This window comes from Bos indicus x Bos taurus, chromosome 4 (assembly GCF_003369695.1).
Source record: "Bos indicus x Bos taurus breed Angus x Brahman F1 hybrid chromosome 4, Bos_hybrid_MaternalHap_v2.0, whole genome shotgun sequence".
Lineage (NCBI taxonomy): Eukaryota > Metazoa > Chordata > Mammalia > Artiodactyla > Bovidae > Bos > Bos indicus x Bos taurus.
This window is the reverse complement of record NC_040079.1, coordinates 68,943,840-68,966,158: the sequence shown is the minus strand read 5'-3', so window position 1 is coordinate 68,966,158 and position 22,319 is coordinate 68,943,840. Positions and strand designations below refer to the sequence as shown.

Sequence of the window (22,319 nt, the reverse complement as noted above, 5' to 3'; positions counted from 1 at the left end):
ACTTGAAAGAAGAGGAAAATACACTATACCTACAAGGAGAAAAGATAAGAATTACATGTGCTCAGAATAAGAATTACTGCTCAGAAACCATGCAGGCAAGAAGAGTGGGGTGAAATATTATCATTTAAAGTATTGACAAAAAAAACCAAACCTAGCATTCAGTACCCTGCAAAATTAACATACAAAAATAAAAGAGAAATGAAAACAGTGTGATACAAACAAAAACTGAGGGATTTGTTGCCAGTAGACCTACCTTGAAAGAAACTTTAAAAGAAGTTCTTCAGAAACTCATGCCAGAAACTCAGATCTACATGAAAAAAGGAAGACCATCAGAGAATGAATAAATAAAGGTAAACATTTGCAAAGACACATCTGATAAAAGACTGTTATCCACAGTATACAAAAAACTCTTAAAACTCACCAATGAGCCCATGAACAACCCAATTTAAAAATGTGCAAAAGACCTGAACAGACAACATACCAAAGAAGATATACAAATGGCAAATAAGCATATGAAAAATTTTCAACATCATATGTCATCAGGAAAATACAAATTAAAACAACAAGATAAAAGTATACATATATTAGAATGGCCAAATTTCCAAACATTGACAGCATCAAATGTTGGTGAGGATTCAGACACACAAGAATTCCTATTCATTACTGGTGGGAATGCAAAATGGTACAGCCTTTTGGAAAACAGTTTAAAGGTTTCTCACAAAATAAAATATACTCTTACCACAAGATCCTTAGTATTTACCCAAAGGACTTGAAAAGTTCTTTCCACACAAAAAGCTGCACAGGAATGCTTATTCATAATTGCCAGAAGTTGGACTCAACCAAGATATCCTTCATTAGGTGAATGGATAAGTAAATGGTGGTAGATCTAGACAATAGAATATTATTCTCTACCAAATGAAATATCAAGCCATGAGAAGATATGGCTTTTATATCTGAAGGAGAAAACAAATACAATTACTAAGTAAGAGAAGTCAATCTGAAAAGGCTACATACTGTATATCATTCCAGTTATGTACCATTCAAGAAAAGGCAAAACTATGGAAAGAATAAAAAGATCAGTGGTTATCAGTGCTTAGTAAGGAGGAAAGAAGAAATGAGGGTTCACCAAGAATGAAACTTAATGTAAACACTGGATTTTGGGTGATAATGTTGTGTTGACTGTAACAAATGTACCACTCTGGTGTAGTATGTTGAGAGTGGGGAAGGCTAAGGAAGGTGGCGTGTGTATTACAGGAACTCTCTGTACTTTCTTCTCAATTTTGCTGTGAATTTAAAACTGTACTAAAAAATAAAGTTTATTAATTTAAATACCTGAACTTGAAAAACTAGAATAGAGCATGCTCTGACACTGCCTTCTTGGGGTCACATGTGAAAATAAAATTTTTTTCTCCCAGTAAGAAAACAGAGTTGGAGGCTGCAGGACTCAGTAGGGATCTACAGCCCATCTATCCCCTAATGGCAACTGCATCTTTCATAATGAAACTCTGCAAAGAAGAAAAGGGGCCCCAAAAAGCCTTGTCAATGAACAACAGGGATTTGGACAAAGAAAGCCACCTAGGTTCTAGTGTAGAAATGCTATTTCTTTAATGAGATTTGCTCACGTGTCAAGAGAGTAGTAAAAATAACTACTGCTCATTGAATAAACTTTCAAAGAAATAAATGAACTCTTATGGAATATATATATACATTATACATAATTTTTATTCTATAAGCCTACATTTTAAAACAGAAATAAGCTAAGAAGTGTCTTTATTCATGAAAGTGGGGACGTTAAGTAGATATTTGTACAACCATGTTCATAAAAGCATTCATCCAACATAGTCAAAAGATGGAAGCAAGCTAAGGTTCCATTGACAAATGTATGGAGAAGCAAAATGTCATATATATGCTTTGGGTTGGCCAAAAAGTTTGTTTGGGTTTTTCTAGAGATTGGCTCTTTAGTAATGCTTAGTTGTCCTTAACTTCATTTGAAAAAATGTTAAGATTGTATTGCTTCAGCTGTCCTATCAGTGTGCATTTAAAAAACAAAAAAACTTACTATAATTGGTGAATTTTTGAGTAGCCATTTTAATATTGAAGATGGAAGAAAAATGCAATATTTTTAACATATTATGCTTTATTATTTCAAGAAAGGTAAAAAACACAACTGAGACACAAAGAAAGATTAGTACAGTCTACGGAGATGGTGCCGTGACTGGTCGAACATGGCTGAACTGGTTTGTGAAGTTTTGTGCTGGAGATTTCTTGTTGGATGACGCTCCACAGTTGAGTAGACCAGTTGAAGCTGACAGTGATCAAATTGAGACAGTGAGATCAAAGTTATGGCACACAGGAGATAGCCAACATACTCAAAATATCCAAATCAAGCACTGAAAATCTTGTGCACCAGCTTGGTTATGTTCATCACTTTGATGTTTGGGTCTCACATAAGTTAAGTGAAAAAACCTTCTCGCCCATATTTCCATATGCTATTCTCTACTTAAATGTAACAAAAGATTCCTTTGAAAAACAATCTGTGATGGGGGATGAAAAAATGGATACTGTACAATAATGTGGAACAGCAGAGATCATGGGGCAAAATGAACCACCACCAAACACAACAAAGGCCAGTCTTCATCCAAAGAAGATGATCCCAAAGAAGGGATAGGAGGGGAGTCTTCTATAATGAGTTCCTTTGGAAAACAAAACTATTAACTCCAACAGGTACTGCTCCCAATTAGACAAACTGAAAGCAGCATTCAACGTAAAGCGTCTGGAATTAGTCAACAGAAAACACATACCCTTCTACCAGGAAGAAGATGCTAGACTGCATGTTTCTTTGACAACCAGACAAAAACTGTTACAGCTTGACTGGGAATCTATATTCATCCACTGTATTCATCAGACATTGTATCTTCAGATTTCCATTTATTTTGGTCTTTATTCAATTCTCTTAACGGAAAAAAAATTTCAATTCTCTGGAAGACTGTAAAAGGCACCTGGAATAGTTCTTTGCTCAAAAAGATAAAACATTTTGGGAAGACGGAATAATGAAGTTGCCTGAAAAATGGCAGAAGGTAATAGAATGAAACAGTTAATACACTGTTCAATAAAGTTCTTGGTGAAAATGAAAAAAATGTGTCTTATTTTTACTTAAAACTGAAGAAAGTTTTTTTCTTTTTGTCCAACCCAGTAACCTACAATGGAATATTAATCAGCCTTTAAAATTCTGACATATGCTACAACATGACAAACCCTGCTGAAGACATTGTAAGTGAAATAAGCCAGCCATAAAATGACAAATACTAATGATTCCACTCATATGAAGTGCTCAGAGTAGTTAAATTCAGAGAGACCAAAGATAGAATGGTAGCTGCCAGGAGCTGAGAGAAAGGATAAATAGGGAGTTAGGTTTAATGGTTACAGAGCTTCAGTTTTGCAAAATGAAAACATTTCTGTGAATGGATCGTGATGATGATTTCCAACAATGTGAACATACTTAGTTACTGAACTGTACGTTGAGAAATGGTTTTAAAGTAGTAAATTTTAGTTTATGTATATTTCACCACAATTTAAAAACAGAAATAACGTTTTAGACTATCTTACTGCACTTGGGATTCTCAAGAAGCTGTATCTAAAAGAAAGATGAATATTCTGTGTTCTATGACCGTTAGAGACTGAGTAAGAGATCAGTGAGACACGACTAATGAACACACCTGAAAACAGCCAAGTTTCACACAAATACATGGATTTTATTGACACATGATATTCCCTTTCCATAATAAATAGAATGCAATCTTAATGGTTAGTCTGGAGTTGAGAAGGCAGTGTATTCTTGATAGGGGTGGTCAGATTTTGTGGTACCATTTTTTTAGAACTGCATCTAAGACGAAACCAGCATGTGGGCTGGGAATCACACAGGTTGTGCAACAACATAATACATAGACCCTGGTCAATAGCCCCTCAATATTCCCCCAAGGCTTCCTCCCATCCCAGTTTTAATGTAATGTATCATAAAAATAGTGCCATAAAAAGTCAACATTTCAAATATAAAAATTCTTTTATACAAATATAATTCATAATATAATCATTCTTAAAATACAGCCATTTATATATGTTTGAAACATTATTAAAATAAATATTTCCTAGAGAAAATTTCATTTGCATCGCAAAACTATAAAACAGAAGAATATAAAATTCACGATTGACTCTTCAGTGTTCAGTGTGCCCATTATTTCTCCCGCTCAGTATGTACAGCATGAAGTGCACATAGGTAGCCTGAAAACACACATCACCCTCTCTATACCTAGATCTTTGAATTTCATGTACATCTACATGGAGTGCCCACGGTCTTTCTGCCTGCACACTCTGTACCTGGAACTTCTGTGTTATGAAGGGTTTTCCTGTACCAATATGCATTAAAGCATTTTTCCAGCCATCCTTCAGTTCAGACATCTTATAAGTTTGCTACTTTCTGGAAGCAGAACCGTTCACTGACAAATCAAGGGAGCTATATCTTTGTTCCCTGCATGGGACTGTAACAGCCCGTAGCCCAATTAAGGGATGTTTTCTGATTGTCTAAATTATTTGGAATTGGGTATTGCTGAACAGTACTAAGCCTGATTTCCAGGACTGGGAAGTTCTGTCTCCTGACACTAAGATCTTAGTGTCCCCTGACACTTAGATGTTGCATGGTGCATATTTGATGTGCTGTCTTGAGCCTCTCACAGCATTCCATTCCTTGCTTGGAAATAGGACTGTTTGAATCCTTAGTAGGCAATATATCTGTGTTTTTAAATACCATGGAGAGAGTAGAGAAGAAGGTACATAAACTGATACAAGCCACTCAAGTTCCAGTTAGCACTACTTAATTGTATCTCTAAATAGTATAATTACAGTTCTTCTCTACTATTACAAATGAGTAAGTCTGACTAAACAGTAAGCTGAAGAATTAATCTGGCTGACATTTACAGCCACTTTTTCAGTGACCACCAAAGGGAAAAGTTTTCAGGAAAGGCTGACTGGTGAACCCAAGTGGTAAATCTTCAAGGATTTGAAGTACCTGTCACACAATTTGACCACTGCCAGGAAGCCATGGATCCGGACCCAAAGGAGTGTCCTTAATTCCTCTTACCCCAATTTTTCCTTCTGTTTTCAAAAAAAATCATTCCTCCTTGTTTTCTGAGGCAGAAACTTTTTCCTTCAACTCCCATGTGTGAACGTCCCAGGCAAACGTTTGTTCTGCTCTCTAAAGCTTTGTTTCTTGCACCTCTTCTTCTGTCTCCTCCTTCAGAGCCGCGATGTTGGACCGAGACCTCTGCCTGCTCGAGTTCCGGTGGGGCAAGAGCTTCAAGCGGTCTGCGGGGCTGATGGCCTGCCGGAAGAGGCTCTTCTCGCTCAGCATCCTCTGGATGGAATCATACTGCCGCACCTTGTTCTCCTCTATGACCTAGGGAAGTGGCCATTAGTGAGATCCTGGACAAGGAGGCAGGGCGGGCCACAGTAAGGCAAGAGCAGCACCAGCTCAGAGGAGGAGGAAAGCCAGGAAGAACACAGCATCCAGAGGCTCATGGTTTGAACAGCCAGGGACTGTTCATTTCACTGCTGAGTCCTTTTGCTTTATAGAGCTTCTACCATTTGTGATATTAGCTGTAATTTTCTACTTAGAAGCTGATTTTTTTTTTTTTTAAATTGGTACGGTACTAAACAATGTGCTTCTTCAGAGAAACTTGGAGGAACTAAGTGGGCTTTGAAATCAAGAATTATTTATGTTAGATCCCTTACGTATTAACCTTAAAAATGAGTATAAGTCCACAGCACCATAATGAGTTGGATGTCTTCAACAGTGGATTTAAAGCTTAATAATTTGGAATTGGTCAGGGTATGCCTGAGTTTGGGCTTCCCTGGTGGCTCAGTCAGTAAAGAATTCACCTGCAATTCAGGAGACCGCCTGCTATAGAGGAGACCCAGGTTTGATCCCTGGGTCAGGAAGATAACCTGGAGAAGGAAATGGCAACCCACCCTAGTATGCTTGCCTGAGAAATTCCATGGACAGAGTAGCCTGGTGGGCTACAGCGCATAGGGTCGCAAAGAGTCAGGCACGACTTAGGGACTCACACATGCGTGAGTTTACTGTGCCTCCTTCACATCTTCAAGCTGAACAAAGAGGTTGTGAGTCGGCCCCCTAATTTGTCACTTGAAGCTTATTAATAATAATGGTAATAACTATCCTTCATTAAGAAAAGCATTTACCTCGAGGAGCCTCAAAATTCTTAATAGAAATGATGTGATATATCATCCCCAGAGTTTCCTTCTGACTAAACCCAAGGAATTTGTACACATCACTTGAAAGAATCTGTGGCAGTTTGGAAAGCACAAAGAGAAGGTGGTTTGAGAGGCACAAAGATGAGCTCCACATAATGGCTAAAAAATGAAATAAACCTTTTGCCAACTGCATTGAAATCATACATCAGATTGCAAGACAATCCAGGCCTGGCCTAGATCACATCCAAGGGAGATTTAGTTTCTGAAAGCATTGGGACTTACTCTTTTTTATGACTTAATTCCCAAATAAAAGACTCAATAAGTATAGATATTCTAATTTATTAATGTAACTTAGTGATAAGCTGTTATTTTAGATTTGCTGAATTCCAACCTCACCTTGTTGCTCCGATCAAAGTGAGAAACTTGGGCAGGTAGGTATTTTGAGTAAAGCTGGATGGTTGTGTGACATATGTTATAAGGAAGAGCTTGTACATTGCTGTGACTTGCAGGAATGATCACATTGAAGATTGTTATCAAGAATAGAAGGAGAGATGAAATCTAAGGTAAATTATAAACACTCACCAAAAATCGTTGACATTCCAACATTGCTTCTATCCTGTGTTCAGAGAGGATTACTGTGCAATTAGCAAATGCTTGTTTTAGGGTTCTTCGAATGATCTGGTATGTTCTAGAAAAAAAAAATATATATATATATAACACCACAGAACATTAATAATCTGTCTCTATCCTTGATAACAGACCTATTGTTCTACCAATTTAATTCTTTAAATTACTTCTCTTTTCTTGAATCCTTTTAACATAATATTGAGAGACAGAGTCAGCTACAATCAAGTTTCCAACCATGGCATAGATCCTAAGTTTTCATAAATAAATAGGACAAATATTTGGGAAAAAAATTTCACAAAGTTTGAAAAACATTTCCCAAATAAATGTTTTTAATTATGTATAATCACTAGTAGTTCTTTGTTTTGTACTATAAATATTTCCTATGGTATAAATGGGATAGTAAGGAAAACCATAAGGATTCAATTACACCCGCGTAACTAAATATTTCACCATGTGATGATAAAGGGGAAGAAATTCTACAATTACACTTAGAAGAGAAAACACAGCTCTTATACTGGGAAATAAGTACCTGTACTCATGTTAAGTAGTAATTTTTCTATTGGGCAATTATTTTATATCTAGAGGGTGGTCTGCTTGCAGACATGACAGCCTGATGGAAATTTGTGTCAATATGAAATAGGTCTCAATGATTCTTTCTCCTCCCTATATTAGTAAATGACAGGAATTCTGAAACTCACATTGGATCCAAATGAGCACTGGGTTCATCAAGCAGCAAGATCTTTGCTTTACTGAGAACAGATCTGGCCAAGCACACCAACTGCTTGTGGCCGTGGCTTAGAACACAACCCCCATCCACAAGGACAAAATCAAGCTTCCCAGGAAACTGCTCTATCACAGATCTGAGTCCGACCTGCAGAAAAGAGGGAAAACGCTGTGCTTAGGAGGGATAGTTCATGTACTACAGGGTTAAAAACATTTAAGAGGCTGACAATCTGAAAAGACACACAGGAGTTCTAAAAGTTTAAATTTCATACCAACTCCCCTCCACCACCACCATTCTTGCTACTTGGCTTTAATTGAACAAAAGACTGTATAATCTTGGCAGTTCTAAATCACTGGTCTACAGAATATTTCAGTTCTGTACTTTGTCTTTCATGAGATTTTCAATGAGTTCCTATTCTGTGTCAGGTCCTGAAATAGGGTTTAAAGAGATGATGACTGGCAAAGTTCAGGGTTTATAAAGATATACACAGATAAGTTAACACAGTTGAAGACACGATAATATAACAATAGATAAAGAAAAGATAATATATACAGAATGCAGTTACTCTATCCTAACAGAGTCTTTTATGCCACCTTCCATTTTCTGCTCTGCCATAATAGAAAAATGAAATGTAGCACTAAAAAAATCGGCAAGCCATTGAGGGATGGGGGACACATGTACATCCATGGCTGATTCATGTCAATGTATTGCAGAAACCACTACAATATTGTAAAGTAATTAGCTTCCAATTACAATAAATTAATTAATTAATAAAAACAAAAAAACTGACTTTAAGAAAGTGATCAAACTATGAAGCAAAAGTTACTGGATGTAAAGTAGTGATATATTGGGAATTCACTGGTGTCCAGTGGTTAGGAAACCAACCTTCTACTGCACAGTACAGCTCCCCTCCTCCGCCAAAAACAAACAAACAAACAAACAAAAACTAGCGGTGTATAACCGGAGATTTAAAGGTGCCTAGATATTAGAACAGAATATGAGAATTCTGTTAGGGTCAACGACTTTTTTTAAAGCTAGATAGAAAAAAAATAGGTTGAAAGTGCAAATGAGATACAGAAACCCATTCTTTCAAAATAAAACAAAAATGAAATCTTGCCTCATCATGCCACTTATTCATATACATGTGAACTGGCATACATATTTTTGCCAAGTGTTGCTGAGTGTTTGAGAGCTAAAGAGATACATAAATTATTATCCTGCCCTTGGGAAGTCTGAGATTTAGTATTGGAAGGTGAGATATGCTCCCACCTACCTGTAATACAGGCAGAAAGAGATAATGGCCTAAGACAGACTTTCATGAGTTCAGTGATGAAGTCAGAGATGGCCCACATCACTGTGTTTTTCAGGAAATATTAACTGTGTGCCCATGATATGTATTGTAGACAACATTCCTTGACTGGATTTCTCATTCAAGCAGCCTCACTCTATGAGAATTCATCAATGTTTGAAAAGTTTCTGAGATGGCAGGGAATGTAAACACATTAATTAGACAAAGGGGATGACTCTGAGGTATTTTGAAGACTCAAACATAAAGCTAATTTGGGATCTGAATAGCTGAGAATGTGAACGAGGGCTCTGGAGTGAGGAGCTGGAGGACTTGTGTTCTTTCTCTCTTCAGCTTGCGCTTTTCATTGGCTTCAGCCTGTGAACCTGCTACATCTCTCCCTTCTTAGAAATAAAACATGCTGGAGAGGGTGTGGAGAAAAGGGAACCCTCTTACACTGTTGGTGGGAATGCAAACTAGTACAGCTACTATGGAGAACAGTGTGGAGATTCCTTAAAAAACTGGAAATAGAACTGCCTTATGATCCAGCAATCCAACTGCTGGGCATACACACTGAGGAAACCAGAAGGGAAAGAGACACGTGTACCCCAATGTTCATTGCAGCACTGTTTATAATAGCCAGGACATGGAAGCAACCTAGATGTCCATCAGCAGATGAATGGATAAGAAAGCTGTGGTACATATACACAATGGAGTATTACTCAGCCATTAAAAAGAATACATTTGAATCAGTTCTAATGAGGTGGATGAAACTGGAGCCTATTATACAGAGTGAAGTAAGCCAGAAGGAAAAACATAAATACAGTATACTAATGCATATATATGGAATTTAGAAAGATGGTAACAATAACCCGGTGTACGAGACAGCAAAAGAGACACTGATGTATAGAACAGTCTTATGGACTCTGTGGGAGAGGGAGAGGGTGGGAAGATTTGGGAGAATGGCATTGAAACATGTAAAATATCATGTAAGAAATGAGTTGCCAGTCCAGGTTCGATGCACGATACTGGATGCTTGGGGCTAGTGCACTGGGACGACCCAGGGGGATGGTATGGGGAGGGAGGAGGGAGGAGGGTTCAGGATGGGGAACACATGTATACCTGTGGCGGATTCATTTTGATATTTGGCAAAACTAATACAATTATGTAAAGTTTAAAAATAAAATAAAATTAGGAAAAAAAGAAAAAAAACCCTCACTTGGCTCCAGCTTTTCCTTTAGCTATTATTTAATATTTACCCTTTGTCATCTAGAAATCTTAAACAAGGAGTGCGCATCTATTGTCTCTACTGCCTGAGACCACAGAACATTTTTTTTTCCCCTTCTTCAAACATCTAGTCCTTGGCTTATGAGAAACCACACCCTCTACAACCATTCCTTCCTATTATCATGTGTAGGTAACTCTCTCTTCCTGTCCCTTGAATATTAGTTTTCCTCATTGCCAGCTCTCCAAATACTTCTTCCAAGATCTCATTCATTCTTAAGGTCTTGACTACCACTGATAAACGAATGATTTTTCACCTCTATCTCCAGCCCCAGGCCTCTTTCAAATACTTCTTAATCTTATTCATTCTCACTAGCCCCAAACTGAATAACAACTGAATCCAGGCCATTATCATCTCTTAAACTTCATACTATAGATCTCAAGTTGATTGGTCACCCCAAAACCCCACATAGTGAAGTCGCTCAGTCGTGTCTGACTCTTTGCTGACCCCATGGACAGTAGCCAACCAGGCTCCTCCGTCCATGGGATTTTTCAGGCAAGAGTACTGGAGTGGGGTGCCATTTCCTTTTCCACCAAAACCCCACAAGAACCCTTCTAAAATAGAGGTTTGACCCTATTGCTTCTCTGTTTTAAAACCTACAGTGGCTGTTCTGACAGAACAACTGAACTCTCTCACATGGCAGATCCAGCCCTCTCTACCTTTACTTCCAGTAGCACTAAACACACATCTTCTAGCTCCCTCTACACCTTGACCTTCTCAGGTCTGTGCCATAGCTTAGCAAGGGGTATCCTTCCAAATACTCCTGATCAGCTTCTAGGTCAGTCAGGCACATAGTCCCAGAAGCATGGGTGCGAGTTCCCTTGTTAGACTGTCAGCTTCCTGAGCATAAAGACATGTGCTCAGTGACCTCGCTGGACTCATTGCCAGCCTCAACACATCCATCCATTTGTTCAACAATGTGCACTGAGCCCCTAGAATGCTGACCAAACAAGACAAACACAGCTTTGATGAATGATTCTTAAAAATCCAAATTTAAAGACGAATGACAAATGGTAAATGGTGCCTGGTTTAGCTCTGCCACTATAGACCATGACCTAAGACCAGTCACTTCATCTGCATATCTCTGTTTTCTCATTTTTCAGATTCTATAAAACCTCTTTTTAAAAAGTATAAAAGAAGAAGTTTTTTAACACTGTAAGTCAGTATTTTCTTCAGATGAATCAGAAATACTGGGGAATTTTTTATAAGTCAAATTAAGCATCAAGAAAACTACTAATAAAATACTAGAGCTTGGATGTCACACACAAGTAGCTTTCAGTCTGCACTCCACCACTCCTTTGCTGATGATGTCAACTGTATTACTGGAAGTCTCACCTAGCTCATGGGGAAGATATGGGGAAAATAATAGGATAGACTATAATGAGGATTATAATGGGGATTAAATGAGACAACCTGTGGAAAGATCTGGCCACCAAGTGTAGCACAGGGTAAGCACCTAATCCACCCTAACTATTAGTATTGTTAGAACCTGGGGAATTCCAAGTCATAGGCCTGGTCACTGAAACACTTCACAGGTATGACAGCATGATTTGTAAGATTTCCTCTTTGTAAGTTACCGTAGAAAGCAAGTTAACAGGAAGTATTACAATACTAACGATTTACATCATGCCCCTAGTAACAGGGTTAGGATTTTGCTAAGAATGTTTCTCAGTATGTAGTCTCCCTTTTTAGATTCAGATCACTCCTACCCTTATCTATTAAGGCCACACTGGGAAAGCTACTTTAGTGAGTTATACTCTGTACTTTCCTGTGATAAAGAGCTGAACAAAGTCTGTAGTTTTTACCCACATGAAACTTAACACAATAAACAAGTACCTAAATACACAGCACTGTTAATATTTAGAGAACAAAACTATGCAGTGAGTGATGGAGAGGCAGACCAATCTAGGGTGCATTTGGCCACATTTCTATCTCTCTGATCAACTCCCTACCAAGTATAGTAAAAATCTTTTAAAACCATATTCACTAGAGAAAGGTAAACATAAGTTAGTAAAACTTTAAATTTGAAGTCGGTGAATATTTAATGTATTAATTACCTATTTCCTGCCTGATATGGTGATAGGCTTTAGAGAGAAAATAGGAAGTAAGACAGACTAGTAATTAGTTTTGAAAAGATAACAAAGCTCTTATTACCAATTCCACGTGCCAATAAGAATGGCTTAAATTAACCTCGTGATTTTTTTTTTTTTTTGGTGCTCAGTAATAGATTCCTTAATAGACTCTTAATGGGAGTTTATTAAATTCTAGGTACTATGGCAGACCTGGGAATCCAAAGATGAATAACACCAGGCTCTGCCCTTAAGGAACTCATGGTTCAGATGTGGAGAAAACTAACAAGTGGGAAATTATTTCTCAAAGAGAAAAGTGCTATTGTAAAAGAAAAAAAAAAATACTGAAAGGGAACTTGCTACAGAAATCATATAATTTAATGATCTTTAACAGCAGAATTTTTAAAAAATAAATAATAAAAATAAAATAAATAAAATAAATTTATTTTATTTAAAGAATAAATTCTTTAAAAATAAAATAAATATACATGCATATGCACATATATATGTGTGTGTGTGTGTTTATATTCTATGTTATTTGCACTATTGCCACAAACCATTTTTCAATAGATTAAAAACAAATATAAACTTTAGCTTAGTCTGTCCAAACTAAGGTGAATTTTAAATATATGGAATCTCAACTTTCTAATTATTTTCATTCCAACTTAGCATTGCAAATAACTTAAAGCATCCACAGTTTGTAGATATAAAGAACTTTAGGAAAAAAGCATTTGCCAGCTTTCTGTGGCTGAACTGATAAATCATACATACTTCCAAACTGCTATTTACAAAGAACAAATTTTATTTTGTGACATATCAAACTAAAAAATGTGTTATAGTTTGAAAAGGAAAAGTATTGACTTTTGCAATTGTTGTACTCTGAAATGTTATAGAGCAAGAGTTAGTTCTTGCGACAAGGAAACATGAAAAAAAAATAAGGAAAGTAAAGTGTTGGACTGGGAAGTCCACTGGCAGGTAGTTACAAAGACAGACTCTGTCAGCTCCTTCAGACATTTCTTTTGCTACTCTACAGGTTTTCCAGGACAAACTTTCAACCTAAAAGGCCACTATTTCTACTATTTAGCTTGCTCTCTAAAATAGCTTACCTGACTATTGATGTGTAAAGAAAGAAACTATTTTATAAGCAATCTAAGGAGCAAACAATTACCAAAAAGTCTCCATTCTATCAGTTTGGATAACACTGAGTAACACTGAGACTGAGGTGAAGGAGCTTGAGATGATAGACAACATCAGGGCACCTCACTGTGGGGAAAGAGTCTGTGAACCAGAAACCAAGGGAGGGAGCTGCACCCACCCGTCCCAGCCAAGCCCCAGCATGCTCTTGACAAACAGTGATACCCGTGTGGATGGATCACAAGGCTGCCTTCACGACACATTACACATGGACAATTTATTTTTTTCATTTACATAAACGAATCAAATCATTCATTCATTCATTCAGTCCATATTCACTGAACACCATCCACATGCCCCACCCTGCTCTAGGCGCTGGAAACACCACAGAGACTCATCCCTACCCTCGAGGAGCTTACAAGCCCGTGGGGGAAGTGCACAAGTTAAGAGGCGAATCTCTCTCTCATGTGGAGAAAGCTGTGACAGGCATGGAGGTACAGGAGACACGTAGGAGGGGCCCCTCATACCTGGAGCATCGGGACAGGTTTCTGAGAAGAAGTGAAGTGTAAGTAGAGGCCTGAATGATGAGGAGGGGCAGGTAGTGAAGGGCTAGCAGGGTGTCCCAGCCACAGAGCATGTGAAAAAGCCTCTGCAGAACAGAGAGCACAAGGTGCCTTAGAGGAACCAAATAAATTCAGTGTAGCTGGATCCTGGTAAGCAGGGGCAGTTGAGGAGGGAGTTTAGAGACAGGCAGAGACAAAATCACATCAACTATGAGCAGTGTGGACTTTGCCTAAAAGGCAATAAGAAGCCATAAGAAGGGGAGAAACAAGCAATCAGATGCAAGGCTGCAAAGGGCAGAATGAACTGTAAGGAGCCAGTATGAGAGAAACTGGAAAGGGGTCTATTTCAAAAATCCACACAAGAATTAGGAGTGGTGTGAGATGAGGACAGAGAAAAGTGAATATATTCTAGATATTTGCAGGAAACACCCTTGACAGAACGTAATAGGTGGAGACAGGTAGAGAAATTGGGAGTCAAGGATGAGCCCCAGATCTTGGCTTTGGGCAATAAGAAGCTGGTGATGCCATTCACCAAGACTGGAAATGCAGGGCAACTGTGTGGCTGGTGCAGCTAAGAAACTCACTTATGGACATAAGATGCCTGTCCATGCTGAAACGTCAGTGAGGGAGCTCTGGGAACAGGCAGATTTGGGAGTCAGGAGCATAGAGGCGGAGGAGCCTAGTAGGCTGCAGTCCATGGGGTTGCTAAGAATAGGATATGACTGAGAATCTTCACTTTCACTTTTCACTTTCATGCATTGGAGAAGGAAATGGCAACCCACTCCAGTGTTCTTGCCTGGAGAATCCCAGGGACGGGGGAGCCTGGTGGGCTGCCATCTATGGGGTCGCACAGAGTCGAACACAACTGAAGCAACTTAGCAGCAGCAGCAGCAGCACAGAGGAATTAGTTAGAGCTATGAAGATGCATGATATTTTCCAGGAAGAGTAAGTAAAGTAAGACAACAAATAGGATTCTGTCAAACAGCAACATATAAAAGCTGACCAGATAAAGACCACATGAAAACATGACTATAACAGCTAATGTTCACTGACTGTTACTTGCCAGGCCCTAGGCTGGGCCTCTTATACATACTAGCCTGAAAATTGATAGCAACCCTACCAATTTATTAGTCCACAATGTTAGGGGTCTACTTTTTTTTTCTCCCTCAAGACTCAGCCTCCTTTGAAATGCTCTTGGTCTACACAGCTGGTAGTCAGGGCTCCTAGGTAGAAGATATCTGGTCCTCAGTGGTTTAGGGGTGGGGAATTTAGACTTTCATAGTTCCAGGTCATAGACAAAATCTCTTTCTCTCCCTTGGACTTGCTTTAAATTCATCCATTGAATGATAAGGCGTACAATGCCAGGATGAAGGTCTGGGCCTAGGGCACAAAGGGTGAAAGAGCTGCTTTGGCCACCAGTTTTGCTCCCGAGTCTTAGAGCTTGTAACTAGGCATGTTCCTCATGGCTTCACATGATCCAGTCCAGATGTGCAAAGGTTCCACACTGTAGTGTAGGGCCAAATCCAAGGTAGAAATAGAGTATTTCTTGGCCTGACATTGTCTTCATGAGCTCTTTTGATTTCCCTTTCAGGGAAAGGGGAATTACAAAGAAGGTGCTCTTGGGATAAGATTCAAGTGTTTAACTCTCTGCTATAACTCACTTCATTTCCCTCTAGAGAAACGAGTCACACTAAGGTCACAGAGAGGACCAGATGAGATGACATTCAATCCCAGTTTTCCCTGGCCAGTCCTGGTTGACATCTTTCGTCCCAGTCTCCTGTCCAGGTAAGTAATGGACACATCCCCGAATGTGCAAAGTGTATGATCAACCATACAGGATTAAATGCAGACCCCATAACTTGTAAGCCAATGTATTTTCTGCTTCTCTGGGCTTTTGCTGCTTTGTCTGTGCTCTATTCTCAGGCTACTTCAACAAAAATTTATCACTACTCTTCAAATACATGACATTAATACAAGGACAGCAGCAGTAACTTTATGAACAGCAAATTATTTTTAAAAGACCAGTAAAAAGATATACCTAAATATGAGCTGATCAAATAAAAATCTAAACAGGTAAAATTTTTGCATTATACTGGCATTGAAAGTGCTTATGCTATGCCCAGGTCTGCTGCATCCAGAGCCTCTGCCCCAGCGGCAGGCCACTGCTGATCCATACCTCCACAGGAGACACTCATACTCAAAGGCAGGTCTGACGCAGACTCTGTGGCATCTCCTGGTGAGCCCAAGGTTTTGTTTGAGCCCTCCAAGCATCTCTGGCGGGTATGGGGTTTGATTCTAAATGTAATTTCGCCCCTCCACCTGTCTTGCTGGATGTGGGGTATCCTTTTTTGGTGGGATCCTTCATTCTCCTGTCAAAGGTTGTTCAGCAGCGAGTTGTAATTTTGGAGTTCACAGGAGATGAGCCCCTGACCTTCTACTCTGCCATCTTGGGTCTATCATTACAGCTGGGTGTTTATGCAGTGAGTTTTGGGGCATGGGGATACATAGATTGTCTCCATGTCTTCAGATAGTTAGATTCTCATAGGAAAAGATTAGATTGTATACTTTTAACAAAGAAAAATGCCCAAAGGATTTTATTTTTATCTTTAGGAAGAAAGGAAGACATTAAAAGGGAATTGTCATTTAAGTCATATTTTCATAGCTAATATAAAGTAATGGTAATTTTGCTATACTATATAAACGTCCTGGTTGAAAATGTATATGCATATACAAACATATTGTAAATGTATATACACATACATACGTAAAATTAGTTTTAGGGATATAGATAGGATAATTTCTTTTTAAAAATATATTCATTGCTTTACATTTTTTCTTTTTGAAAAAAATATGGAAATGGAATTTCAGCTATGACCTTAATTGTGTATAAACTTGCTTCATTTATATCTAAATGAATGTTAATTTTTATATAAAATGTTTAAGTGGCTATGTATTTTTTTAATGTTTCCATATATACTTCTGTGAGAACAGAATTTCTGTGATTTTGAGTATTTTTTTTTTCTGAGAGCTTTTGAAAATTTTCTGGTGGGTAGTTAAATTTGTATACTATAATCAGTAACCAATGTCAGGAGTATTCTCAGTTACCTATAATGTAAATAATGAAAATTTGTTAGAAGTATCATTAGTATATCTTATTTTGTGTAGCAGTTTGGCAATGACAATCAAAATTTGAATATGTAAAACTTTTGAAATGATACAACTTGCTGATGGGATTTTACCTATTACTGTTCTCAAATTCATAAAGAATAAAATATGTTAGAGATTGTAACATAACTTGAATGTCTGAAATATATATCATTAAAATAAGAATTGTAATGATAAAAAAAATCTTAACCATGTCTTCTAAAACTTTAGACTATTTTTATGAGCCTGATTTCCTGTAAATTTTATTGTGACTTGGCAATACTTGCAGATTTTATAAAGTATTCTGTCTTCCTTTCAAAGTTTCTCTCCCACCACATTGTGTTCCTATAGTTCATTCTCTGAAGTCACATCAAAGACATTAAAATGTGTCACTTGCAATTTAGTTAATGTTTTCTTTAAAAACCCTGTTTGTTCAGTAATAAGGAAACTTTGATAATGAAGACGGTTAATCTAAGTGCATTTTATTAGGGGCATGTTAAGGTTAGACATTCAATGGGTAAGTGTTTAAACTCATGGGCATGTCAAAGTTCCTGGCAAGATCCACTCTGAAGGGAGGCAGACAAGGAAAGAAAATTTGGAATAAAAAGATTTCCAAATATGTTGGAAACAGTATTCTCTAAGAAGACCTTTGCATCTAACGTTCTTAAGTCCCATAATTGTAGTCAGGCACCATTCAGATCTTTAGACATAAACCTCAAGTTTAATAAACTAGAACAACTTATGTTCTCCTTTCTTAAATACAATGCCTGTATTTCAAGAATTATTAGTTAACAGCTAGAGTGTCTATCAAGCAAGCCAAGATTTCCATTTACACTCTCCACCAACTCTAAATTCCTCTGTATAATACCTTCAATTATAATGAACCACTTGTTCTTTATAAACAGGCTGTTATTTCATTATGATACAGGTTGTTAATCAGGAATTTAGATTCCATTTCAAACCATGTATTTCCTATGGTGTACCAATGACCTCAAAGAATATAGCATGCCATATCTAGGTCATTTAGTATCATATTTTGCATGGAGATGCTCATGACAAATGCTCCGGAAGGCAGTTGACTCCTGGTGACTTCCAGAGAAGACTGTAGCCACCTGTAGGTCCTCTAAAATTATCATCTCCCTTTTGCTAAACCTGTGCTTTCCAGAGAAGTGTATCATATCAAACCAAAGCTTTGTTCTTGTGCTGGGAAACCTTCAGAACCCAGATGGAGAATAGATGAGAAGGTATGGACAGAAGCTTCTCTGGATTGTGAATAATCCTGGAGTGCTGTAGGTGTCTAGGTCTCTCCTAGTTCATGCCTCAGTGATGCACATTCTGGAGGAAGGCTAAAGTAATGCTGGCCCTGGAGCCTGACTGACCACTGAGAAAAAGTCTAATCCAAAGAGGTGGCTGTTCCAGGAATATTAGAGTTTTCCATTTGAAATTTATACATACACGTGTACCGACATGCACAAAGGTAAGTAACAAAATGATCTCAGCTACGATAACCAATCTTGTGTGTATATGAGCAGCCCTTTCCAAAACTACTTCAGTTAGCTTCCTTACCTCATCTGCAACTTTCCATATTTCTTGATCACTCCACTGTCCATAGGGATCCAAGTTTTTTCTAAATGTTCCAGAAAAGATGAATACTTTCTATAGTAACAAAAAAAGAGGAAAGCATGAATAACCTAAACATGTTTGTATATTTCCCTTATTTTATTGTGAAATATTCAAAACAGAAAAAATATTTTAAAATAATAAAAGTCCATGTACTTACCACTCAGTTTTAATTTAAAAAATTTTTATATTTGCTTGGTATCTTTTTTAAAGAAATAGAATATTACAGCTACATCTGAAACCCCTTGTGAATACTTATCTAACTTCCATGTCCTTAGGATAAAGAAACTGAGATCACTTTAAGTTGTGGGAAAATAAAATGTTTTATTCAGAGCAATATTATTATAAGCAAATATAATATAAAATTAAACAGTTAAAAATTATGCTTATGAGAATTTCCCTAGTGGTTCAGTGGTTAAGACTCCATATTTCCACAGCAGGGGACATAAGTCTCATTCCTGGTCAGGGACGTTCCACATACCGTACAGTGTGGCCAAAAAAGAAATTATGTTTATGAGTTATAATGAACTTGTTAGAACAAAATTCTTATTTTGTACCGGTATTTTCCTTGGATTTCTTTTATAATCCTACCTTCCTAAGGGATTTTGAAACTGTGTGAATTTACAGACACTCAAACACATATGTTCATATGGTGTATAAACCAAGGCACATGTGTAACTAGACAGGCACAGGAAAGGGTTACAACTTAGAAGTCAGTGAAAGAATGAAAATCAAATATTTGTGTAACTGACTGCATGTCACAGAGGGAAGGAGGGCAGACGAGATGGATGGTGCTGAGGTGGCAAACTGACAATCTAATTTCCTGTTAAGGAACACTACACAGCTATCGCCCTTGCTTGCTACATCACTGTCTACTTAAGTCTGCCTATATGAATAAAAAAAAAATTAAGAAAATCACTGTCTCATTGGGAAATGCAACAACAATAATAATATTTAGGTCTCTCTCTGTATATATGGGTGAACTGAAAAATACTTCTGATGTTAACATTCAGAAAATTTTTTTCTTTACCTTTTTTCTTTTGTCTTTGGTTAATGACACAATCAAGAGAGCTGCTAACTACATTTTTCGAATATTTAATTTTCACTAGCTGCCTTAGACTAAGAGAGAATGCTCAGCACCCATCTGATCTGTGAGGAACTACAGAAGGTAAGTTGGTCCCAGATGAATGGTGTCTGTGCCTTGCCATGGCAGTCAAGTTCAAGGATAGTCCTATTGGAGACCTCATTCCCTGGGGCATAATCTATGGCTTAAGGAACAAGGTTGTTGTCAAATATCTCAGGAACCCTCTGCAGAAGGCAACAAGATTATGCTGGTATTTCTTAATTTGCATCAAATCAGTTCCTAAGGGATGCTTCCACTGCTTTACAGAAGTGAACATAAGAGACAATATATGACTCATGGGCTCATAAGAGGTGATGGATATATTTTTGGTATATCCTCCTCCAAGCTCCCAAGTAAATGAAAGCAATGTCCAAATAAGCTAAAGAGAACAGACAATGTACGCTATTGAGAGATTCTGATGAAGAGAATTAAATAAGAAGTGGCTCTGGGAATGCCAATTTATTACTGAAGCAATCAGGTTTATTTAGTATCTACAGTTCAAAGGCTTGCCAATGGAATTTTGCCATTTACTGTCTTTCACATACTTTCTTTTAATGTTTTCTTTATATGAAAGTTTCTAGCATTACTGAGAAAGATGTGAAATAACAACTGTAAGGGTTTATGAAGTATCAGACAATGCATCACTTCACTAAAGTTATCCTACCAGGAACTCAGAGGCTACAACAGAGTCTATTGCCAGCTTACCACAGGCCAGATAAGACTCTTTACATGTGTTGTCTCTTTTTATCTTCATATAAATGTAATGAGACAGATCTTACTGCTGTTCATGAAGAAATCACACTTGGGACAAGTTAAGTGACTAGCCCAAGGTTACTGAGCTAGTGGTTGTAGAGTTGGAATTCAAACCTTTAGAGTGCTCTGCAAATTCATAGCAAAATGCCTCAAGTCCTGGGCAGACCAGTTTTGATTCCTGGTCTGAAGCTTAGGAAAGATTAAAGGTTGGGCAGAAGCAGCCCAGTGGGTCCATAAAGAGCCCATTTGCACTCAGCAGCACAGTTGTCAATTCAAGCACTGCTATCCATCCCTCAAGCCACAGGCTCAGTACCCACACTGTGAATTGAGAGTTTAGCTTTCTCTTCCTATGCAAGTCCTGATTCAAAGGCTTTTATTTGGGCTACAGTGACCTTGTAACTTTCATGGGGACTTACGTATCCAATGGAACAGCACAATATGAAATCTTACTTTGGCCAAATGGAAAAATGCCAATGTTCTGGAGGACCATAGGTAGAGGCTGAAGGTATTATAACATCAAAGCAAACACAGAAGTTTGTTAAGGGCAAAGTGCGTTGCGCAGATGCTGTGAAAATGCAGCTCTTGCCCGGCGAGTGTACCTATGAACAAGAACCCAATCTTTTTAAGTTTCAATGTTACCGTAAAATGGGGGAGATGTCACATTTTTTGATTTTCTAAAATCTACTCTACCCCTGGGCTTTTCCATTTTGACAGATAGTACCTTTATTTTGAAAATGAAAGTCACTCAGTCATGTCTGACTCTTTGTGAACCCATGGACTGTAGAACAGTGATCAATGCAAAGAAATAGAGGAAAACAATAGAATGGGAAAGACTAGAGATCTCTTCAAGAAAATTAGAGATACCAAGGGAACATATCATGCAAAGATGGGCACAATAAAGGATAGAAATGGTATGGACCTAACAGAAGCAGAAGATATTAAGAAGAAGTGGCAAGAATACACAGAAGAACTATACAAAAAAGACCTTCACAACCCAGATAATCATGATGGTGTGATCACTCAACTAGAGCCAGACATCCTCGATTGTGAAGTCAAGTGGGACTTAGGAAGCATCACTATGCACAAAGCTAGTGGAGGTGATGCAATTCCAGTTGAGCTATTTCAAATCCTAAAAGATGATGATGTGAAAGTGCTGCACTCAATATATCAGCAAATTTGGAAAACTCAGCAGTGGCCACAGGACTGGAAAAGGTCAGTTTTCATTCCAATCCCAAAGAAAGGCAATGCCAAAGAATGTTCAAACTACCACACAATGGGAGTTATCTCACATGCTAGTAAAGTAATGGTCAAAATTCTCTAAGCCAGGCTTCAACAATACGTGAACCATGAACTTCCAGATGATCAAGCTGGATTTAGAAACGCAGAGGAACCAGACATCAAATGGCCAATATCTGTTGGATCATTACAAAAGCAAGAGAGTTCCAGAAAAACATCTATTTCTCCTTATTGACTATGCCAAAGCCTTTGACTGTGTGGATCACAATAAACTGTGGAAAATTCTGAAAGAGATGGGAATACCAGACCACCTGACCTGCCTCTTGAGAAATCTGTATGCAGGTCAGGAAGCAACAGTTAGAACTGGACATGGATAACAGACTGGTTCTAAATAGGAAAAGGAGTATGTCATGGCTGTATAATTTCACCCTGCTTATTTAACTTATATGTAGAGTACATCATGAGAAACAGTGGACTGGAAGAAACACAAGC

At 37.9% G+C, this 22,319-nt stretch overlaps 1 protein-coding gene across 2 annotated transcripts in view; it reads right to left on the bottom strand.

The window, feature by feature from the left end:
* Positions 1–3,731: 3,731 nt before the first annotated feature.
* Positions 3,732–22,319, bottom strand: part of CFTR (cystic fibrosis transmembrane conductance regulator) — a 215,098-nt gene continuing 196,510 nt past the window's right edge. For both annotated transcript variants that reach the window (XM_027539612.1, XM_027539613.1), the window contains exons 24-27: positions 18,662–18,751; positions 7,590–7,762; positions 6,847–6,952; positions 3,732–5,449 (exon numbers count right to left, since the gene is read on the bottom strand). In XM_027539612.1, the coding sequence (XP_027395413.1) occupies positions 5,249–5,449; positions 6,847–6,952; positions 7,590–7,762; positions 18,662–18,751 (570 nt within the window). In that variant the 3' untranslated portion in view covers positions 3,732–5,248. The remainder of the gene's footprint in view (positions 5,450–6,846; positions 6,953–7,589; positions 7,763–18,661; positions 18,752–22,319) is intronic.